Source organism: Buteo buteo, chromosome 15 (genome assembly GCF_964188355.1).
Source record: "Buteo buteo chromosome 15, bButBut1.hap1.1, whole genome shotgun sequence".
In the NCBI taxonomy this organism is placed as follows: Eukaryota; Metazoa; Chordata; class Aves; order Accipitriformes; family Accipitridae; genus Buteo; species Buteo buteo.
The window spans coordinates 21,341,151-21,361,345 of NC_134185.1; the positions used below are offsets into that span (position 1 = coordinate 21,341,151).

Here is a 20,195-nt window from a genome sequence, read left to right on the forward strand (position 1 = left end):
TGAATTCTGCATATTTTAATTAACCATCTTAGTATTGACATGCATTTTCACTTACAAGTTTTTCAAATCAGAGTGTAAATATTCCCAGGAAATGATTTGCTTGCTTCTGGTGTCTGAGGTGGGGAATGTGGCAGAAGGTGGGAAGACGTTGCACATTATTAAAGACATTTAAGAAAGAATAGGAAGTTGTCAGAATGAAGGAGATATTTGACCGATATAATTCCTTAGATGAGGTAGGATATTGATTGATTAAAGTGCAATTTAAACAAGAAAAGAAAAATCTGATGCAAAGCAAGGCATGCAGTTTTGAAACAGGAATGTGTTTCAAAGGACGAGGAGAGAATTCTGTAAGTCTGGGCATGCTAATGTGTGTGTCCTGTTGTGGAATTGTAAATATTTTAGCATATGAATGATTTTCAAGGAAAAATCTGTAAGTCATCTCATCTATAAAAGGAAAAACGGCTCCTGCTGTAGCATGTCCTGATGATAATGAAACTTGGTGAAGCGCTTAAATTATGCTTTCTCAAGTTATTGCAAACAATGTTATGGGAATTAAGAAACTTGGAGGACTCAAGGGGTTTGACACGTTTGTGGTGATGCCCTTGTTTGAAAGGATGTGGTGAGCATTCAAAACATACGTCTAAGAATTTCAAAATTCTCCCCTTCAAACTCAGACTTTGTGCATCCCTTAATATTTTTGGGTTTGTACATTTTAAATATTAGCTTTAACATCCTTAAATCTTATCATTGTTGCAAAAGCAAATTTATTGTCAACCAATTGAACATCATTATACTGAGACCCCAAATATGCCTCAGAATAATATAGAAGTGAGGAGAAGCACATTTCTTTAGTTTGTCTTCCTACATCTCCCACTTTTTTCCCTTTCCTCCTTGAAATAAACAAGACTACTCTTATTTTAGGATCACTGCAGGATCTTCTGCATTAGATCTCTCCCCCTCCTTCTGTGGAGTGTGTATTTCAATAGAACCAAGATCGGTCTTCTGCTTTCTTCGCCCCCACATACCACTGACTTTCTTGACTGTTTGCTGTGCTCTAAGTTGAACAAACAGCATTGATTGGATTTTATCAGAAATCCTAGTGGAAGTTACTCTTTTTCTTATGCAACTAGCAGGCTTCAGAAGATGAGTGAGAATAATTTAAAAAATAAATAAATTAAAATAATCCATTTTATTATCATGCAGAATAGCTTGAAATGGTAGGATATCTGAGGTTCAGTATTAAAAGTCCACTGATTGAGTTTACTTTTTTAAAGTAAAATACATGTTAAAAAAAACCCAACCCAAGAATTTAAAAATAAATTCTTAGTGTTGTACAATACCTGACAGGATTGCAGAAGCAAGTATCCTAAAAGTATCAATAGTGACACTTCTGGCAGAAGCATATGTAAAATATTTCCTACAAACTTCTTTAACTGCTCAAAGAGCATAAGAGTTTTTTTGGCATTCAGTTTGCTTTTAGAGATGATCAGCTTCAGCAGTATCCATCCATATTTTTTTTTTTTTTTTAGCAATTAGATATCACTCAAAAATTGCTGTCTTCACAGAAAAACTTAATTCCGTTTTTTAAATCAACTGGAAGTTGATTTAGACTTCTGTGGACCCAAGTCATTATATTTGTTTCCATTAGCCAAAAAACCCTTTTTCTGTAACATGTTTTCTAGAAGTGGTAAGTACTGGAGTGAGAATAAAATATGCCTAAAAAGACAAGCTTCAAGATGGTTAAATGTAATTAATAAACACTTTACAATGAAAAAAATGGTATAAAATGTAGGTGTTACTAGTTGTTCTGGTTATATAACCTTTATGAAGACAGATAAAGCGGTACTCTAAACATTGATTTGTTTTTCTAGCTTTGTGTCATTCCTCGTGAAACTGCAAATCACGTTAATGCTGCCTTTTTATGTAATAAATTTAATGTAGTCTTTTATCTTGTTAAAATGACTGTTGTTAATCTCAAATTAAAAATGAAATTCTTATGAATGTCTCTCATTTGGGTTTTTTTCCATTTCTCCTTTCTTCACTGTGTAACTTTGAGCATCAGTAATTTTAATGAGTACAAGCTCTTAAAAAGTACACACTGAAAAATGTTTGTCAATTAAATTGTCTTCCAATGCTTTCAAAGCACTAGCAAATACTTGCAGCCTTGTCTATTAATGGAATGGTTTCAGAACATCTGAAACCCTGTTCAGCCACAGATTGATGATACAAATTTTTGATTATCCTATTAATATAGCTCTAAATTAAATCTATAAGTGGGTCTTATGTAGGCTATGCTTGCATATTTTCTGAATGAACTGATACTATAGGACCTGAGACATTCTCTTTCTGCCTTCTGGTCATATATTTTCTTTAATTAGTGTTTTGCTGCTGACTCCCACATTTCTTTAACATGGCACTGTATTTTGAAAAGTGCTTTAGATTCAAGTTGTTTAGCAATTACCCAGCTCCAAATGAGACCACAGGGTTGCAGCTTTAATTTTCTTCTGTTTTGGCTCAGCTCATAGAACTCGGCAAGTGGAGCACTTGAAAATAACCAAATACTCTTCTGCAGTGTTTTTGTGGATGTCAATTCAGTTTCATGGATTTGATGAGGATTTTGTTAAGGTTTCCATTTTTTTAGAAACTCTTTCTTTTTAGAATTATACTTGGAAGTGGCTATACACAATTCTGAGTGGGGAGGACTGTTTCAAATTGAAAGTCTTGATGTTATTGCAAGTTTTTCCATAAAAATGTGTATTTGAGTAAAACAGAATAAACCATCAGGTGTCATAACATATGTCCTGAGTAATATTAAGAGATTAAAAATTCTTAAGCAGTATTCATTCAAGATAAACATAACTCACTTGAGAAAATTATTAATAGAAGGCATACTTTGAAAATAACCTTTTATATATATGTATACATGTACACACACATGCATGTGTACATAGGTACATATCTTTGCTGTTACTCCATTGATTTTAATCATGTTTAAAACCAGAGATGATTCTGCATTTAAGATTCAGAGTGGAGAGAAAGGGGACCTACAATACTCACTGGCTTTGCAATAGTGATTTTCTAAATCCTGCTGTTTTATATCTTAAGCAGAGCTGCTTTAATAGGTATATAGTGCATATGTCTAAGAATACTACAATTCTGCTTAATTTTATATACTTTTTCCTAGGACTGTTTGTTAAATGGCTTAGTGAGGAAAAGGATTTGTTTTGATGATGATGGATTGGGAAACATTTAATCATTTTATATGTGTTCTGGTAAAAAGGCCTGTGTGCTAGGACTGGGAATGGGGATATTTTCACAATGATCTAAAAAAACCCCAACTCAAACCCTGCATGTGTGCTTGGACTCTTTTATAGAATTCGCACAAATACCATGTTAAGATTGCTTACCAGTTCTCAGCTAATGATTTATTCAAGGTTACACTTTGCTAGCTAGTGCTACTTCGGTGGTTAAATGTAGCTACTTTCTTACTTTACCACAGCAATGTGCTTGCTTTTATTTTACCCCATATTTGTATTTATTCTTTTTCTCTTGATTTGCAGCTCTTTGCAAAAAACAAACCCCCAAAAGGTCTTTATGTCTATGGAGATGTCGGTAAGTTTCAGCTGCATCAATTTAAATGGAATTTTCTCTAAATGCAGGTTTATTAAAATTCTGAAGCGTCTAAAAGCTTTATGTTTATGTAGCATTATTGCTTTAATGAATTTCCAGGATTAGTTTTCTTCCACGTTTTGATGTTATGTAATACAATTATACTCTGAATTCTGGAAGCTGTTGGATTGGACTACATTACCATGTGTAGTTTTTTCAATGTTACCCACTCACTAATATTTGAGAATGCAATTTAAGAATTTGGGAAGTAATTGAGGGGGCCACAGAGAGAATTTATATATCCTAATTGCAACAATGCGGCATGAAAACATACTTTTCAAAAGGAAATACTAAGGATGTTTTCTGGATGCATATAGAGCCATTTCTGCAACCTTTGGGCCATGTCTGTATGGATCAAAATTTTAAAATAGAAAAATAAAAATGCAGTTGTTCCAAGTTTTTGAACAGAAAATATAACTGATCTTCACAAACAGTCTGGTCTTGTACTTATTCTGTGGAATAGTATAGTTTCTATAGTTCAAAGCTAATGAAAAATCATTATTGTAATCAGTACGTACTGTTCTTAAATTAACTACCTGTTGGGTGGGTTTTTTTGTTTTTTTTTTTTTTATTTGAAGGCACAGGAAAAACAATGGTGATGGACATGTTCTATTCTCACTTAGAAGTAGAAAGGAAAAAGAGAGTCCATTTTCATGGCTTCATGCTAGATGTACACCAGAGTAAGTGCAGACGCAGGTATTTACAAGAATTTTATGAAATATGGTATCTATAAAAAAAAGTCTGTCTCATTCTAGTATTCATATTAATCAGCGTAACTGTAAGTATTTAAGCAAAAAATGTAAAAAATAGGAGAGAAGTTAAAGGATTTTAGCATTGTCTGTCATACCAGAGCAGATATTAATTGCATATTATTTCTCAAGTATCTTTTCTGAAAGATTCTGTATACCTGATTATATAGAAAACTTAGGTGTATATTTAGGATTAAATCCTTATCTGTTTTCCAGTTACCAGTTAGCTTATATGCAATCTGAAGAAGGCAATTGCTAAAATTGAAAGAGTAAAGGTTAAATTCAATCTGTATTTTGAATAAGCAATAACTAAATCAGGTATAAATACCAAGGAGAATAAGAACTGTTCTGGTTGGCAAACTTAGTAATACTATCAGCAATTTAGAGGAAAAAATAATAGAAGGAAGCTCATCCTAACTTTCAGAAAATTTTCTGATAGGGTGAATAATGCACTTTGTTTTGACAGATACTGTTTTAGATATTTTAAAACTTGCTTCTGTTTCTAAATTCTATGACCTTAAATACTGTGAAATTGTTAAATAATGCTGTAATTTACAAGTATTGTGACACCTGCGTTTTTCTTGGGAAGCTTTCATTGGTATAGACAACTTCTGCCACTTTCAGTGCCCTCTTTTCTATCATTGTTGGGTCACTGTTGAGATTTTCTGTTTCCATTTCTTGTCATTTGTGCTTAATCTTAACAAAGTAGCTTCTTACTGCAGGATCTTTGTTTTCTGAATGTTTGTTTAGTCAGATGGAATACAATCTATGAGACAGTAAATTATGAATGTAATAATCTTACTTTGTACCAGGACCATCATCTTTACATTTAAAAATATAACTGTGTTGCTATGTCTGAGTTCTTTTAACTAAATGCATTCTAAGCATGCCTTCAGAGGATGCAATGCACAGAGCTGTGTCATTGATTTGTAAACATCGTAAGGGTTTTTCATACTTGGAGATAAGATTAAGACAGAAAATGCCAAATTACAAAGTGAAACTGAAACTAAGGTCATGAATTGGAGCAAGAGAAAACTGTAATTTTTATCAGTTTTTAAAAGATAAAGTATAGGTGTGTAGCTTTCAAGGGTTCTTTGATTTTTGTTTTACATATTTCTAAACAAGAAAATATGAATCGCAGAATCTGTGAGCTTTTAATGGTTGCCTGGATGTGGTTGAAAATTGTTTTGCCCTCTTGAAATTGGACTAAATTGGAAGCTTTCTTATTTTTACTGGACTGGGTTACTTTTTATTTGGTAGCTAAATAATTTTGTTCTCCCTGTCTTAGAAAAAGCAATAAGAAACATTTGTTCTTTTCTGTTTTATCAACTGAGGAATACATCGACTTAAGCAGAGCTTGCCAAAAAGAAAGGCAGGATTTATGGCCAAATCATATGACCCAATTGCACCAGTAGCAGAGGAAATAAGTGAAGAGGCTGCTCTCTTATGTTTTGATGAATTTCAGGTAAGAAGTCAGAGATTACTCCTGCACTTCAAGGGAAACTTCATAAAATTACTTTTGATCTTAAAATATGACACTTGTTACTGCTAATATAGTGTTTGACTCACTGGCCAGTAGTGAACTATAGAAGGTGAAGTGTAGAAGTCCTTTCACAGTTTTGAAGATGGTGTTTGTTGGGTTTTTTTTTCTTTTTTCCAGGAGATAAGATGCAAGTTGGGGGTGTAAGTCCCCTTGTAGTGCTTTCATTTACCAGTCTGGTTACTGGTCATACAAGGGGGTATTGGAGTTGGTGACAGGCTTGTGAGTACTTCAGGGGAGGGACCATCATCCTGTACTGAGTCTGTCCAGTGCCCAGGAGAGTAGCTGTCTGATGCTTGGCATGCCTGGTCTTTGCTGTAGTTCCTGTAAGGCAACAAAAGCGTCTCAGTGTGATTAAGGAAGTGGAAATAACTTGTCAAATTCAACCTAAATTCTTTCCTGAAGTTATTGGAGCCTTTGGCATGGCAGTGCCAGATTATATCAACATAACTAATAGTTTAAGAAACCTTTATTGAATTAAATGTGAAATTAAAAATAAACTCATAAAATGATCATTGCCCAAGCTAACTTGGTTGTTTCATTTGTTTTACACAGCTTGTGAATTTTGTTTTAAGGGCACGTCACAAATTTAAGTGTAGAATTGCTTTATAAAAATTTTTAGGAGAGAGGCTAGAGGTATTTGGCAGCTTTAATCAGCTGAGATTTTTATAATTCAGAGAGAAAATGCAGAACAAGTTAAGAACAGATCTGTGTTAGTTCTCAAATCACCAATAGTAAAAGAATTGTCTATTAACTGTAAATTGTCTGTTATGCTCTTTAATACATTACTGAAATGGATAGAGCAATTTATATCTCTTGCTATTATTTTACAAGCCTGTGCACCTGAGAAAATAACTGGTTTGTGATCAGCTCCCATGAAGGGGATTTTTGTAGCTGTAAAGTAGTAGGTGTTCTTGTTTTAAGTTACTCTTGCATTTTTTGACAAGGGGGAGTCCTTTGATCTATGGTTTCAGAATGGGTGGGGTCATTGCAATTGCTGCTGTTTGATCATTTTAATTGTGCTTTATCTAGTGAATAAGTATGCTGAGCTTCGAAAACTTGCAGTGTAAAACCTAAATACACAGACAGTTATATTTACACTATGAAGAAATGGGAAGGTTTGGAGAAGGTAGGGAGGAGTGTTAACTGTCATGACATCAAATGCTCGAAAGAGCCATCTTTGTTGTACCGTATATTAGTGTAAAAACCTGCTTTTCTGTGTGAATGGCCACTGCTTTCATATCCTGGTGGTGCTGTTTCCAGACTGTCATGTTTCCACTTTTTAAGGGGAGAGACTCTGGTATTTCTTGTTTCCAAATTGATAGCCTGCTCCCCCTGCTGACTTGCTTGAAGTACATCAGTCACTTCAGTTGTAAAAATCACCTGTGTTTTTGGCGGTGGGTCACAGTTGGGAAAGTAATACAAGAATTATACTTTAAACTGTGTTTCTAAGACTTTGCATTCGTATGTGAATTTTAAAAATCTACTTGTTCTGGGTGTACTATTACTCTAAATTCACAGATTTTTGAATAGCTGGATTTCTTGACTGATTTTCTGTAGCATGGAACATTATGCAGGCTTTGGCTACTGAAGAGGAGTCCCAGCTTTCTGAAATTTTGCAGAAGGCACTGAATTTGGGATAAGAAACCTTCTGCTTAAATAGTCATAAAGTAGCGCAGTGGCTGGAAGAGCAGCTCACATGGTGACACAATTAACATTGATAATAAAGAGCCATCTCTGTTTGAGGATGTTTGCAGCTCTTTTCCCCAGTGGATATAATGGCTTGATTTCACTGCAGTCTGATTCACTCATATTTAAAGAATTGCTAGATTAAAATGAAACTGGAAAAAGCTGGGGACTCAGAACATACACTGCTCTGACTTGCAGACAAAGCTACTGTCTGTTTTGACAGATGGAAAGTCAAGTTGGGTCTATACTACTTTGGCAAAATATTTGTGTGTGGAGGAAATACCAGAAAACTGTTAAGATTTGCTTGAAACACTTCAGGTTGCTTACAAATACCTGTTGGAAAAAAAGGGAATAAGCTGAATTTATTTATTTCTCTTAAGATCAGACACATAGACGAATGATACAGTAACAGCAAAAAGGAACATTAATGCTCATATTTCAGAGGAAACCAAATGCAGAACTTCAAAAGATAAAAGCATTGCTGAGGTTGCACATTCCTCTGACAGTGGGCTAAAGCACAACAGAAGTACTCTGTCTGAAGTGAATCTTGTTGCAAAGCCTAGAGAACTGTTGAACTAGTGGAGAGTAGACTAATTGATGCAGAAAAATATTTCAGTACTTTTCAAGTAGTTTTGTGTGTTCTAAAATATGGTTGTATTAAAAAAAAAAATTACTGTGTCTTAAATGTTTCTTTTTGCAAATACTGTGTGATAGCCAGGACCTTAGTGATGGCACTAAGCTTCTGAGTTTGTCCCTTCTGAAGCAGGTGCTTCATCAGCATTTGCCTGAGCCACAGGCTTTTGGGTTATTAAAGCATTGCTACTTCTTCCTGATCTTTGTCATACAGTTTACTGTAAATATTAAAGCCTTTTTTTTTTTAATTTCACGAAAGTCTTAAGCCAATCTAAAAGTGTCCTCATTTTGAAGAAAAACCCTAGAATTAAGCCATTTGTAATTATAATTTTGATGTTTCAGAACACAGAAGCTGGCCAATAAGGGCCTAGTTATTGTTTAGTGATCAAATAACTATACACAGGTAATTAGAAGCTCTAATTCTGGTGTGTGACTGTAACCTATGTTAGTTAGTATCAATAATGAAAACAGAATCCCTATTTCTTGGTAAGCTGAATGATCATACAGTGTTAGACTTTATGTACCATCAGTACCACTTGGACTTAAAGCAAACTACAATTTAGGGAGTTTTTACTAACCTGCATGCTATTAAAAGCCTCTAATAAAAATTAGGCTCTTATTTTTGTGCTAATATTAATTGCTGATAATACATGCTTATGTTTGTCATTCATTAGGTGGAACTGTACCAATCAGTGGCTGACTGAGTCTCAGGCACTTACACATGTAAATTAACTATTAGCCTAGTGTTTTTTCTTTTTTCCTTTTTTTATTTTTAACGTGAGTCATAATGCAAAACAGCACTAGGTCATAAAAATCTTTTCTCTTAAATGCTAATGAAATTTCTCCATTTTCTCCATTAGCAGGCTCTACTTATTGGTAATTTGTAGCCTTTGCTTTTGTTCTCTGTTGCAATGAATACTGGAGACAGTAAAAACCATGAGAAATTACAATGCTTTAGTTACTGTCTTCTACCTGCTTTACCTTCTAGAAATTTTCTGTCTTTCCCAAGCTGTATTAGATAAAAAGAGCTCATATTTGCATCCCAGTTCTCAAAATGGTTCTCTTGCTTTTTGACAGAACTTTCAAGAGGGTTTTTTTTCATAATGGAGTTGAAAACATCAGAATTTTGCATCAAATAACAATTCTCATTAACAAGAGAACGTTATTGTGTTAGTTTGTGAGCATTAATATTCTTTCCCTCCCTGTTTTCTAAAGGTAGCATGCTTTGTATTTTTAAATAAATCATTTTGTTACAAACTTCTTTTATATAATACATTTTTTAAAACTTGGCTATTGGGTTTGCTTTGTGGTACAAGAAATTCAGTTGCCCCTATAATGCACATATATACTGATTCCTTGTGTGTCTTTTTTATTAGGATGGGGGAAGTTCCTAAATTCTAGTATTCAAAAGAGATAAATTATTGATAGGTGGGTGCATAAGCAGATATATTAGACATATAGTACAATAGTGAATTACTACATGCTTTTTGCAATACCGGATCTTAGTGATCAGAGATACACGAATCTGAGGGGTGTGTTACTGGTTGTATAAAAGTTTGTTTTTGAAAAAGGAAAAAAAAAAATCCATATTAATGCATTCCGTAGAACTCATTAGAAGAAATCTTTGGAAGAAGGAAACTGGTGTTTACATGTGGTTCCTTATGAACACTATTGCTTCTAAACTAGCTGTCAGAAATGTAACCTAAGTTTTTTTACTGTCTCTAGTGTTGAATTAAATTTTTTTTCTGCCCAGAAAGGTCATTTAGAAATGGGGGAATGATGGGGAGTGGGGTGGAGGGCTGGTGGAGTAGGGAAAAAAATTATACTGGTTAAAGTCTTTCTGTAGATGTATTACTATCAGAACATACACATCTAAACTGGTGAAAGCATAGCAATCTGTTGTGTAATGAGTGCGTACAACTCTCAGCATGCCACCACTTTTTTATTTCCTCAGAATTGGGGTCTGTTTTGATAAGTCAAAATGCAACAAGTGTCTACATAATAATCAAAGGGAATGTAGGAGAAACAAGTGTAATGATAATGAAGATGGTTTACTTATTAAGGTTGCCGATCTCAGCTGGTGAACTCCTGTAAAATATAAATTGCTGTTGTAACAATGGGCTTTTTTCAGAAAAATCTATTACATTTTTTTCATTTGTACAGGGTGGTTTCTGTGTCCCTTTTATTTCTTGGTACTGTAAAGCAAGTTCCTTAAACTAAATATTTAAAGAAATTTTACTTTATGGCTTATTTTTTAGGGTGGTTTTTTTTGTTTTTTTTCTTCCCCAGTATCACTTGTCCCACCCATTTTTATTTTTCATTCGTGTTTTGTGCCTGAAGGTTAGAAGAGGCTGACTGTGCTGGAAGTGACTGCGTGCCTTTTGATTATTCATGGACAGTAATAGAAGGCACTTAAAAAGAACAATGAAATTGCTTATTTTTGTGATGGGCCATCTGTTGAATTGTTTTTTGCAACAATCACACAATAGTATCTATGTCATATCATTCTATTTTCAACAGCAGCTGATTATGTATATAGTTGGCTACTTGTCTTTATTTCTGAAGTCCCATGACCATTTAAATTCACCTCTGCAAACCTTTGCCTCCAAGGTAATAGAAATGTAAAACAGCCGGTGTGTATTTTCTTTCTGTCTTTTCATGTTTTTTCTGGTTTTTTTCATGTTGTTTCTAATTAATTAGGCCTCTTAAAGGTTTAGGTCTGTTTTCTGTATCTCCCACCTGTAGTTTTATAATAGAAGTTAACATGGAATCATTTAGCAATTGGTAAAGAAATGATGGAGTTCCGCAATAAAGAGCGGGCAAGTTTTGAAAGACCGTGGTACATTCACTGCTTATTAATTATCCCTTTTATTTTTTCTCACCAAGCAATAATTAGAATCTTTCTCCATGGCTTTCACTAACAAGCATTTTTCCTAGCTACAAAGCCACTTGCGGATCTATTGCGGTGGAAGCTGAAAGCAAGATAAAACAAATGTGTTGTCTTCTACAGGTCACTGACATTGCTGATGCCATGATTCTGAAGCAGCTTTTTGAAAATCTGTTCCAAAATGGGGTTGTCGTTGTGGCAACATCTAACAGGCCCCCAGAAGGTAAAAACAAACATGCTACTAGTATTATCCTAATACAATGAATCTCAGTATCTTACAAAACAATCGTATTAAAATCATACAGTATTTAATACTACAAAACTCCAAGAATCTGAGATGTTCCGATTTGTCCTGCTTTTTTGTGTTCCTAAGGAAGAAAGGTTTTTCACTAAGTCTTACTGCTCCCTTCTCTCAAACTCAAGGTGTTGCTCCCCCCACCTCCTGTGTTTTCTGATCTTCTCTATTCTGACCAAGCCAGTGGGAGGGCATCTGGGGACAGGGGAGTTGAGGAGGAGTGAAATATTTCCTCTGGTTTGGATGTATTCAAGGATAGGAAAAGATCATATTCTGCAGAAGAGAGGGGAAATGAGATTATATTCCTTCCTGGTTTCTAACTCAGAAACTTGCAGACGTGATCCACCAGCTCGAAGGAGAGCCCCTTATCAAGATGCCATTCTCACAGCCTGGATTGAGGTCACTCATTGGGAATTACTTAGGTGGAGAGTTGTTTCTATTTGTAACACTATTTGTGGATAAAGGGTGATTAGCTAGGTAGGTCCTTCTACAAAGTCCCCAAATCTGTATGGGTTTTAACCAAGCAGTAATTTTAATTTTTTGCAGAGGAGAAAAATGTTTGTTGTACTGTAGCATTAGCAGTTAGCATAATGCATGCTTTCTGTGCAACTTTTATGACACTTCAGATTAATTAATTTCAGATGTTTGCAAAAAATACTGAAGAGTTACAGTATTAACTATCAGTTAATTTTTCTACCCAAATTGATTGAGTAAAAGAGAATCACTAAAGATTTACAATGCACTTCATGTTTAAAAAAAAAAAAAAAGGGAAGAAAACACTCAAATGTTTTTATTAGAGGGGGAAATAATTTCCCATCAGTTTATTTTCCTTGTTTGAGCAAACAAGATGAAATCATAACTGCTGTAGTTGGGTTGACTACAGATAAACTGGACACTAGTTCCTCACTCAGTTGGGAACCATCCTTGTGTTTTTTGAAGTGCTACTCCTTAAAGTTCAGGAGAGATTTTTACTGTGACTTGGGGATTGTATCCCACGTCTTAAATTGAGCTGTCAGTTTGTGACCATTATCATTGTATAGGGTTTTTAATACATATTAAGTCACTGTGTCAACTTTAAAGACATCCACTTGTGCTAGCTACCCAACAGAGCATGTCAAGAATAGTGTCTCCAGAACTGAGCTATGTTGCAGTCCAGATGTTGGTCAATGCCTGTCTCTTCTTCCCTTCTCACTACTCCTGCGTGCTCATGGTGTGTGTCTGAAATCCTCCCACAGGAAAGAGAGTTTGGTTAGCATACTATGCTGCATCAAGGTTTAAGACTGAATTGAGAGATTTGTTTCTTGTGGATACAAAGGGTAAAAGTAGCTTTTTCATTAGAGAGCAGATGTACCCAGCTGCTGACTATTAGTGATACTCTTAACTATGTTAAACTTCTGCCCCAGGGGAATATGAAGGAAAATACTCAGGTGCAGTGTTTGAGGAATGGGGGCTTCATTTCTCCACCAAAATTACTGTTTATTTTTCTCATCCTCACAAAACAGAGACATAATACAAAACTCACAGCCTTATTAACTAGAAGAACTAACAGAAGTAGCTATTTTATAGTACTGTTACATGTTCATTAATTTTTGCAAGTAAATATGCAATTGGCTGCTGTTTTACCAAGTGTATAGCTATCATGATTTGCAGAGTTATGAATGAGAATGATACATGGCTTCATACAACTTTGTTAGAGTGCGGAATCACCTTCACTGGTAATTTTCCTAAACGTTTCAGTGTATGTATCCAATTTTGTGAAAACCATTTTGTAGGCGTCCTGTTGGTTTCTCTTGCATGCTGAATCTTCTGGTTTGTCATGCATACTGGATCTTCTGTCCACCATGACGTGTTGGCAGAGCACAAAACCTTTAGCTTCGTTGTACCCATCAAGCATTATGCGGAATATAGGTAGTATTAATAGCCTGGCATGGTCTTTGCCAGGAATTTTGGTGACATATCTGCCAGGTGTCTGTATTCTCTTATTTATTCCTCCTGTCAGTCATAGGTGCTGCACTGCCCTTTTATAGGTCTTCCTAATATTAATGAAAAAGAGCAGCCCGTTGTACAGTTTAAATGATAACATTTTCAATGAACAAGTCATTCTGTTATGAACATGTTGGGCAGTTGGATAGTTTCCAGAGAAGAGAATTCTATGCTGTATAAAATACAGACATAAATAAGATAGAAAATGCTGCTTTGCAGTTTGTTTTTATAATTGTCTTTTTGTTGAGTGCAGATTTGCATTTTGTTACATAACATTCTAATTTTTTTTTTAAAAATTCTGTTGTATTTTTAGCAACTTTGCATAAGTTTACATATTCATTTAATTTATCCCCACCCCCACCCCCCCCAGGGATGGCCCTTTTTTTTCCTTTGGAAAAGGGAGTGTGCCTGGTAGAATTGTGAGAAGATAAAGTATACCACAGTACACTGAATAAGAATTATACTAGCTTTGTAAACTCAAATAGCTTATTTTTAGTTTATGTTGGATTTTTCCCCTCTGCCAAATACTTGGGACTTAGCAGTTCTATAGTTTTGGCCTTATAATCATATGAATGTATACCCAGCATTACAAATCCTTTTTTATATCCTTACTTTAAAACATGCTGGTCTTACTTCTTCTGCTAAAATCGGTTATATGTCATTAGAGATTTAAGTCATCTTTTACTCCCTGCCTTTTTCAGACTTTCTCACAATGTTCCTTTCTTCCTTAAGAATGTATTGAATTTTCATACAGCAAAAGAAATCAATTTCAGCTCTCCTTTTCCACCTTTTGTTCCTCCTCTCTCTAGCAACACTGAGTTTTATTTGCCAGACTAAAAGACAAGCTGACATTGTTATTAAGACTAAGTAGCAAAATGGTACTGATTTTCTTTCTTTCAGATCTCTATAAAAATGGTCTTCAGAGAGCTAATTTTGTACCATTCATTGCTGTGCTGAAGGTAAGGAGAGTCACTTGTTAAATGCTTTCCAATTTCAATTTTGCCTGCTGTATTAATAAATTAGAGATTTGTACAGGATTGCTTTGATACTAGTTTCCAGATAAGATGTATAAGCTTTAACTGTTTGTGGCAAAAATAATTCAAGGTAGGGCAAAAAGGAGCTCTTTCTCTATAGAATTAACATGTCTTGAAAGCTGGACATTTTTAGTATGACAAAAAGTTACCTTTTTGACCAAGGTAGCAGAATTTGTTTGGGTAAGACTTTCTTACTGGTGTGTATATGCCATGTAACGTAGTATTCCTCTAACAGTTATACTGTGGTGTACTTGTGGGCATCTTACACTTACTATGCTACAAAAACTTGGTGTTCCTTTGGTGTAAGGAAAGTAGTGTTCTGTATGTACCCCTCAATTACCTTGTTTCTGGGTCTTTCTCGTGTGTAAGTGGTTTTCTGAATGGGTATTTGAGGCTTCACATATTGTTCAACAAGCAGCAGTTCTGAAGCAAGCTTCCTGGAGTCTGCATGTTGTGGTGCGGAAGGCTGTAAACTGTAATTGCTTCATTTAGGTTAAAAAATGGAGCATCCTTTCTTGATGTGAATAATACAATCAGTGCTTATTTTGCTATTAAAAAGAACATATGGTGAACTCGCAACTTGGCCAGAACTTAAAAATGTGTTTAATTCACAAGCTACGGTTGTATTGTTATGTTATTGAGGGCTAGCATATAGCTCCTGCGTCCTGCTCTGTCTGGATTGACATGACATGTAAAATGGAGATAACAGCACTTCCCTACCTCAAGAAGTATTGCCAGCATAAATATATACATAATGTTAAATGTATCAATATCTAAGATAAAAGAAAGGTAAGGTAGAGTTTAGGGTAGGCTGGGCTTAGTGAAATCCTAAGATGGCTCAATTGCCTAAGCACCTTTGAAAATCCCATCTAACGTTGACATTTGAGCAGCTACCAGGTTTACTGAGTTAATATGCCATTGACATGTATGCAGCACTCCTACGTATCTCAGAATGGCTGTGTATGAAGTCAGGGAGGTCACCAGTGAAAGTAGTTTTTACCTGTATGGCTTTAGAAAAGTAAGAAACATAAAAATAACTGAACAACCACTTCCACTTCATATTCTTGAAAAGGGTTTATTCTGTAGCTGACTTCATTGGATGCAGGGAGAGGTCCTGATCATAGAACATTTTGAAGAATAGTAGTAGTTTCATATGCATTTGCTTTTTGAAATGCAGCAACCATGGCAAACCTTTCTTTTCTATATATCTTTCCTTGTTGACTCTTAGTTTTCTTCCTTGATAAATGTAAGGCTCTTTCATTTCACTGATGATCAGACTTAAAGAATATCTCTCATGTATGCTTATTTGTAGTTTCCTTTTTTCTCTTTTTGGCTAGCTGAAGAAAAATAGTGAAATGTAGTTTATGCATACAGAATGCCTCATCAAGACTGGGAAAATAATCTAAATTTTTACAAGGGACCTTGTGGATAGAATGCTGAGAGAAGGTCTGAAGGTGAATTGGTTTAGAGCTGTGACAGGGGATAGAGTAGTGCAAAAAGAAACAAGTAGCACAACCCAGACTAGAGGTAGGTGGACATTGCCATAATAATGAATGAAGGGAGAAAAAACTCAACGCTCTATTCACAAGGGCCTTTCTAAAATTCTTGATTACGTGTTGCCGTTCTTTCCCCTATGTTTTTGTGTTTTAACACTGCTCTAAATGTATCTGCCTTTAATGTTATTTTAATAAATGTTACCAATATAACATAATTCTTTCCCCAAAACATAATGCCTGAAAGATGGGTCGGAGGAAACTTATCAACAAATACTTCTCTGACCTTAGTTGGAAAATGGAAGGGCAATGGCAAGGTATTAAAAACAATAATAAAAAAATTTCCAAATCTGCATTTTTAATTTACCACATCAGAAGTAGGCATTAAAAAAACCCACACTGGAATGTATTTTAAAGTAAGATTTTAACAAGTGACCTTTACATTACAAAGGTGTGGATAGAACTAAATTGATTCTCTGGCTGTGTTAGTTTGAGAAATGTATATTTATGTCTCCCCAATGTAAGTATAATCTGTATCATGGCATTGGTGTTAATGGATTGGAGTAGCTTCTGCCTCAGCTGTTTATAATTCTGTATATGACTTTAGGAAATGTAAAGATGATAACTTCCAGGATTTTGCATGGAAATATAAAGGAAAAATATTACATTGGATGCTTGCAGATGTTTGATTTACTGTCTTCTCTGCCTTTACCTCACTCCAAGCCATATGTGTCTGTGGTAGTGCCAGTCTCATCTAACCTGTTCCCTTGTGGTGGCTTTGACAACTTGGACTAAATCCTGTCTCAGTTTTCTCTAGGCTCAGAGCCTCCTGCAGGGCTTTTATTTGGAGTTTAGTGGTGGTGAATGGGTGGGTTGGTTTTGTTTGTTTGTTTGATTCAGAAATTAACTTTTATGATCATAAATCTTAAAATAAGGCTTTAGCACTAAAAGTGGTTCAAGTTCAACACAGGATCTTTGAATTCCTTTAAGTATTCTTGGGAAGATAGGGTGAATGGGAAGTATTGACAGTACATTTCTGTGAAGAGATACTTCACTTGAAATAGATTTCTCATAAATGGAACACATAGTTCCTAGATACCCTGGTAACTGTTACACAAAAATCTTTCCCTGTCTTCAAATGATCAAAAGAAATGGTTTCTTTCCTGGATCTAGCATTAGCCATGTTCGTCCTTGATTTTGTTGTTGTTTTTATTTTCTTCAGCCTATATAATTCCAGTATCTGTATTTGGGTTCATATTTCTTACAAAGATAACTACAATCCCATTTCTGTGGAATAAGCAAAAAGGTGAAACAGTGCTCTGGGGAAGACACAGTTATCTCGCGAAGTTTGTCTGTATTGCCTTTCTAGGTGGTAGATTACGGGGGACAAGTGATTGCTGAGTGCCTGCAGTGGGAGATGCAATTGGTGAGTTCCACTTTCTAGGGCCACGTAAAAGCTCCAGGTCTGTGTAGGTGGGCAGGCCAGTAAGACAGCAGCTCTTCCTGCCCTATGTGTGTCCCCTGCCCAATTCTGAACCTGTCCCAATAAGTAGTTTGAGATGTAATTTTTCAGCGATTCTTTAGTCCTCTAACTTAAAGTGGTAGTTTGGATGAACAGGGAAAAATTCTCAATTGATCGGTTCGTTTTTGTGGCTGAAATTCTTTGGGACACAATATTCTTTATGGCAGAGCTTTGTTTCTGCAGAGATAAGAGTGCTTCTTCAGTCCATGAAATTTTATAAAGATAGAGCTTTACAGAGATAAAAGATTTTCCTTCCTAATACTTCTTAATTCTATAATTGCAATTAGATTCAGTTCCTTCTGATTGAGCTTTTAATCTTGTGGCATCTCTTACCAAGCATTTTAAAGTGCATGGAACGGCTAAGTGGTTTGTTGTTGGGTTTTTTGGTGTTTTGGTTTGGTTTTGGCTTTTTTTTTTTTTTTTTTTTTTTTTGGCAAAGGCAGTTCTTGAAAAGAAAAACATTCATTGCTCACAGTTACTTTGTTCAAATGCTTAGAGCAGAAATACTCAAAAAATTGTTAATCTAAACCAATAAGAAATATAAAAAATTTTCCAAACATTTTAAAACTGGTTTACAAATAAAGCTATCTATCTTTAACAACTTGATGTAAGATCTGAAGTTAGGCTCTTAAAAAAAAAAAAAGAGAAAGCACGCTTTGTTTTACTGGTTTGGCAGTAATTTTAGCAACATTTTAATTTTTGCAGACATTTAATGAAGACATTTATATCAACCCTTAACTGTTCTGGAATCCTAGTTCTAATTCAGTGACTAGTTCAATGCTTAATTCTTCAGACAAACAGGAAGGAAAGCACCTCAAATAGTTTGTTGTGTATAATCTATAACTTCAATGAGCAGTTCTTGAGTTTCCAAAGGTTTCCTGGAACCATAGCGTGAAGTTTTAAAAAGTCAAGGCAAGTCAAAATACCAAACATGTAATGTCTGCATTTTCTCAGGTTTTCTTCTTGCAGTGGACCTGCACTGCAGTAAATTCTGACTGAAAGTCAGGAGGTTTTAGGGCTTTTCATAGCCTGAGTATACCTTTAAAAGGTACAGTTTTAAAATAAAATGTTTGGCTTTGGCTACCTGCATTTTGCTTTAACTAAAGAGAAAGAATCAACCAGAAGCCTGTTGTCAGTAGGACATGAAATTACTGTAAGCTTCCTATAGTGAACTTTTTTTTTTCTTCTGCTATTAGGGACCAATTGTACACTCCTTTCAAATAGAAAGTAATGTATTTTTATACGCTGTATTGTTCACTGTCTTTCTCAAAATTGGTTGATATTTATTTATTGACATTGTTGCCTACTCTGGTTGGTTTTAATTAAAATATACTCTTTCTTTCAAAGCAAGAAATGGAGGAATTTAAAAGTATTTTCATTTTTCAATAACTTAGTTTGAATATGTGAGAAATATTTGTTTAAAACATTTAGAGCTGTCCCTAAGGAAATTGTGGGAGTTAGTTTTGTACAAAGGCATCTGGTAGATATAAAATGTCTTTGATGGTGCACTCAGCTTTTGTCCAACCACCTGTGTGAGAAATGCAGAGATTTGTTGATTGGCGGGTCTGCCTCTACCCGCCCCCCCAAAGTCATCTCCTTGATGAAATTGATTTGTCAGTTTGTTCCAGTCTAATGGTGTGATAGCCCAGCAGCTTTCAGTATGTTGAATAGTTAAAACCTGCTTTTGAGGTCAGTGTCAGCCACTCTGACCCCTGTGAACTGTCACCTGAGTCAGAATTGCAGGGATTAGGCCTTTGATATTGTGATGGCTTTGCCTATCAATTGACTTTTTCATTACTGAAGATGTTGGGCCTTTTGTTTCCCTTCTTAGTATGTAACCAAGCAAACTCCTAAGTAGAAGGAGCATTTGTTCTTGTTCTCTCTCTCTGCAAGTAATAGAAGTACTCATCTTTTGTGAAGCATACCTAATTAAACATAGAAAAAATTAAAAGTAGAAAATATAGCATGATGGCAAGTATTTTTGTGCTGAACATCAGTATAATTTCTGGGTAATTTTAGTTTGACAAATTTATAAGACTGTCAACTAACAAAATGTTCTATATAGAAAGCAAGGTGTCAGATTAGAAGTTACCAGCCCTTTCTGCATTCAGCCTTCTAAGCCTGTGTACGTGTTAAATTTAAACACAAGGATTATTTGAATTCTGTAGTTCAGAGCACTTAACTGTTACAGTATTTTATAATGTACCTATTGATTTAGCGTGTTCTCTAGATATTAAGCTGTTCAGTTTGTTTACCTTCTGCGTCTGTCTTAAACACACGCGCATGCTTGCTCCTAGATAGTTTATTTAGGTGCAGATGAAAACTTTCTTAGGATAAACTAGTTGCTACTGTAGCTCAGTCTCAGACTCCCTGCCTTCTCACTTCCTTTAATTGTTAGGATTTCCTGAGTTCTTGCTTGGTTTGTTTACTCCTTGATTAAAATGAGTAAATCAAAGCATATCATAGATATGGAATAGTTGATTCCTGCTGTATCAGGGTAAATTAGTCTAATTACACGTGGCAGTTTTATTTGCTTGTGATGTAATGTGAAATGAGGTCCTGCCTCCCCTCAAAAAGCCCGAGCCAATTAATAAAGCTTTTAAGCTCTTTGTCACAGGCCACCGTGGAGGTCTGCAGAGAAGAACTTTAATCCAATAAACATTTCATTTAGATCATGAAAAGAAAGCATGAGGAGAAGCTC

At 35.2% G+C, this 20,195-nt stretch overlaps 1 protein-coding gene across 4 annotated transcripts in view; it reads left to right on the forward strand.

The window, feature by feature from the left end:
• AFG1L (AFG1 like ATPase) overlaps positions 1-20,195 on the forward strand; it is a 66,993-nt gene that overhangs the window by 14,010 nt on the left and 32,788 nt on the right. For 3 of the 4 annotated variants that reach the window (XM_075046729.1, XM_075046731.1, XM_075046728.1), the window contains exons 3-7: positions 3,561-3,612; positions 4,248-4,349; positions 5,753-5,883; positions 11,291-11,390; positions 14,346-14,404. In XM_075046729.1, the coding sequence (XP_074902830.1) occupies positions 3,561-3,612; positions 4,248-4,349; positions 5,753-5,883; positions 11,291-11,390; positions 14,346-14,404 (444 nt within the window). The remainder of the gene's footprint in view (positions 1-3,560; positions 3,613-4,247; positions 4,350-5,752; positions 5,884-11,290; positions 11,391-14,345; positions 14,405-20,195) is intronic. The other variant, XM_075046730.1, reaches the window with a different exon arrangement.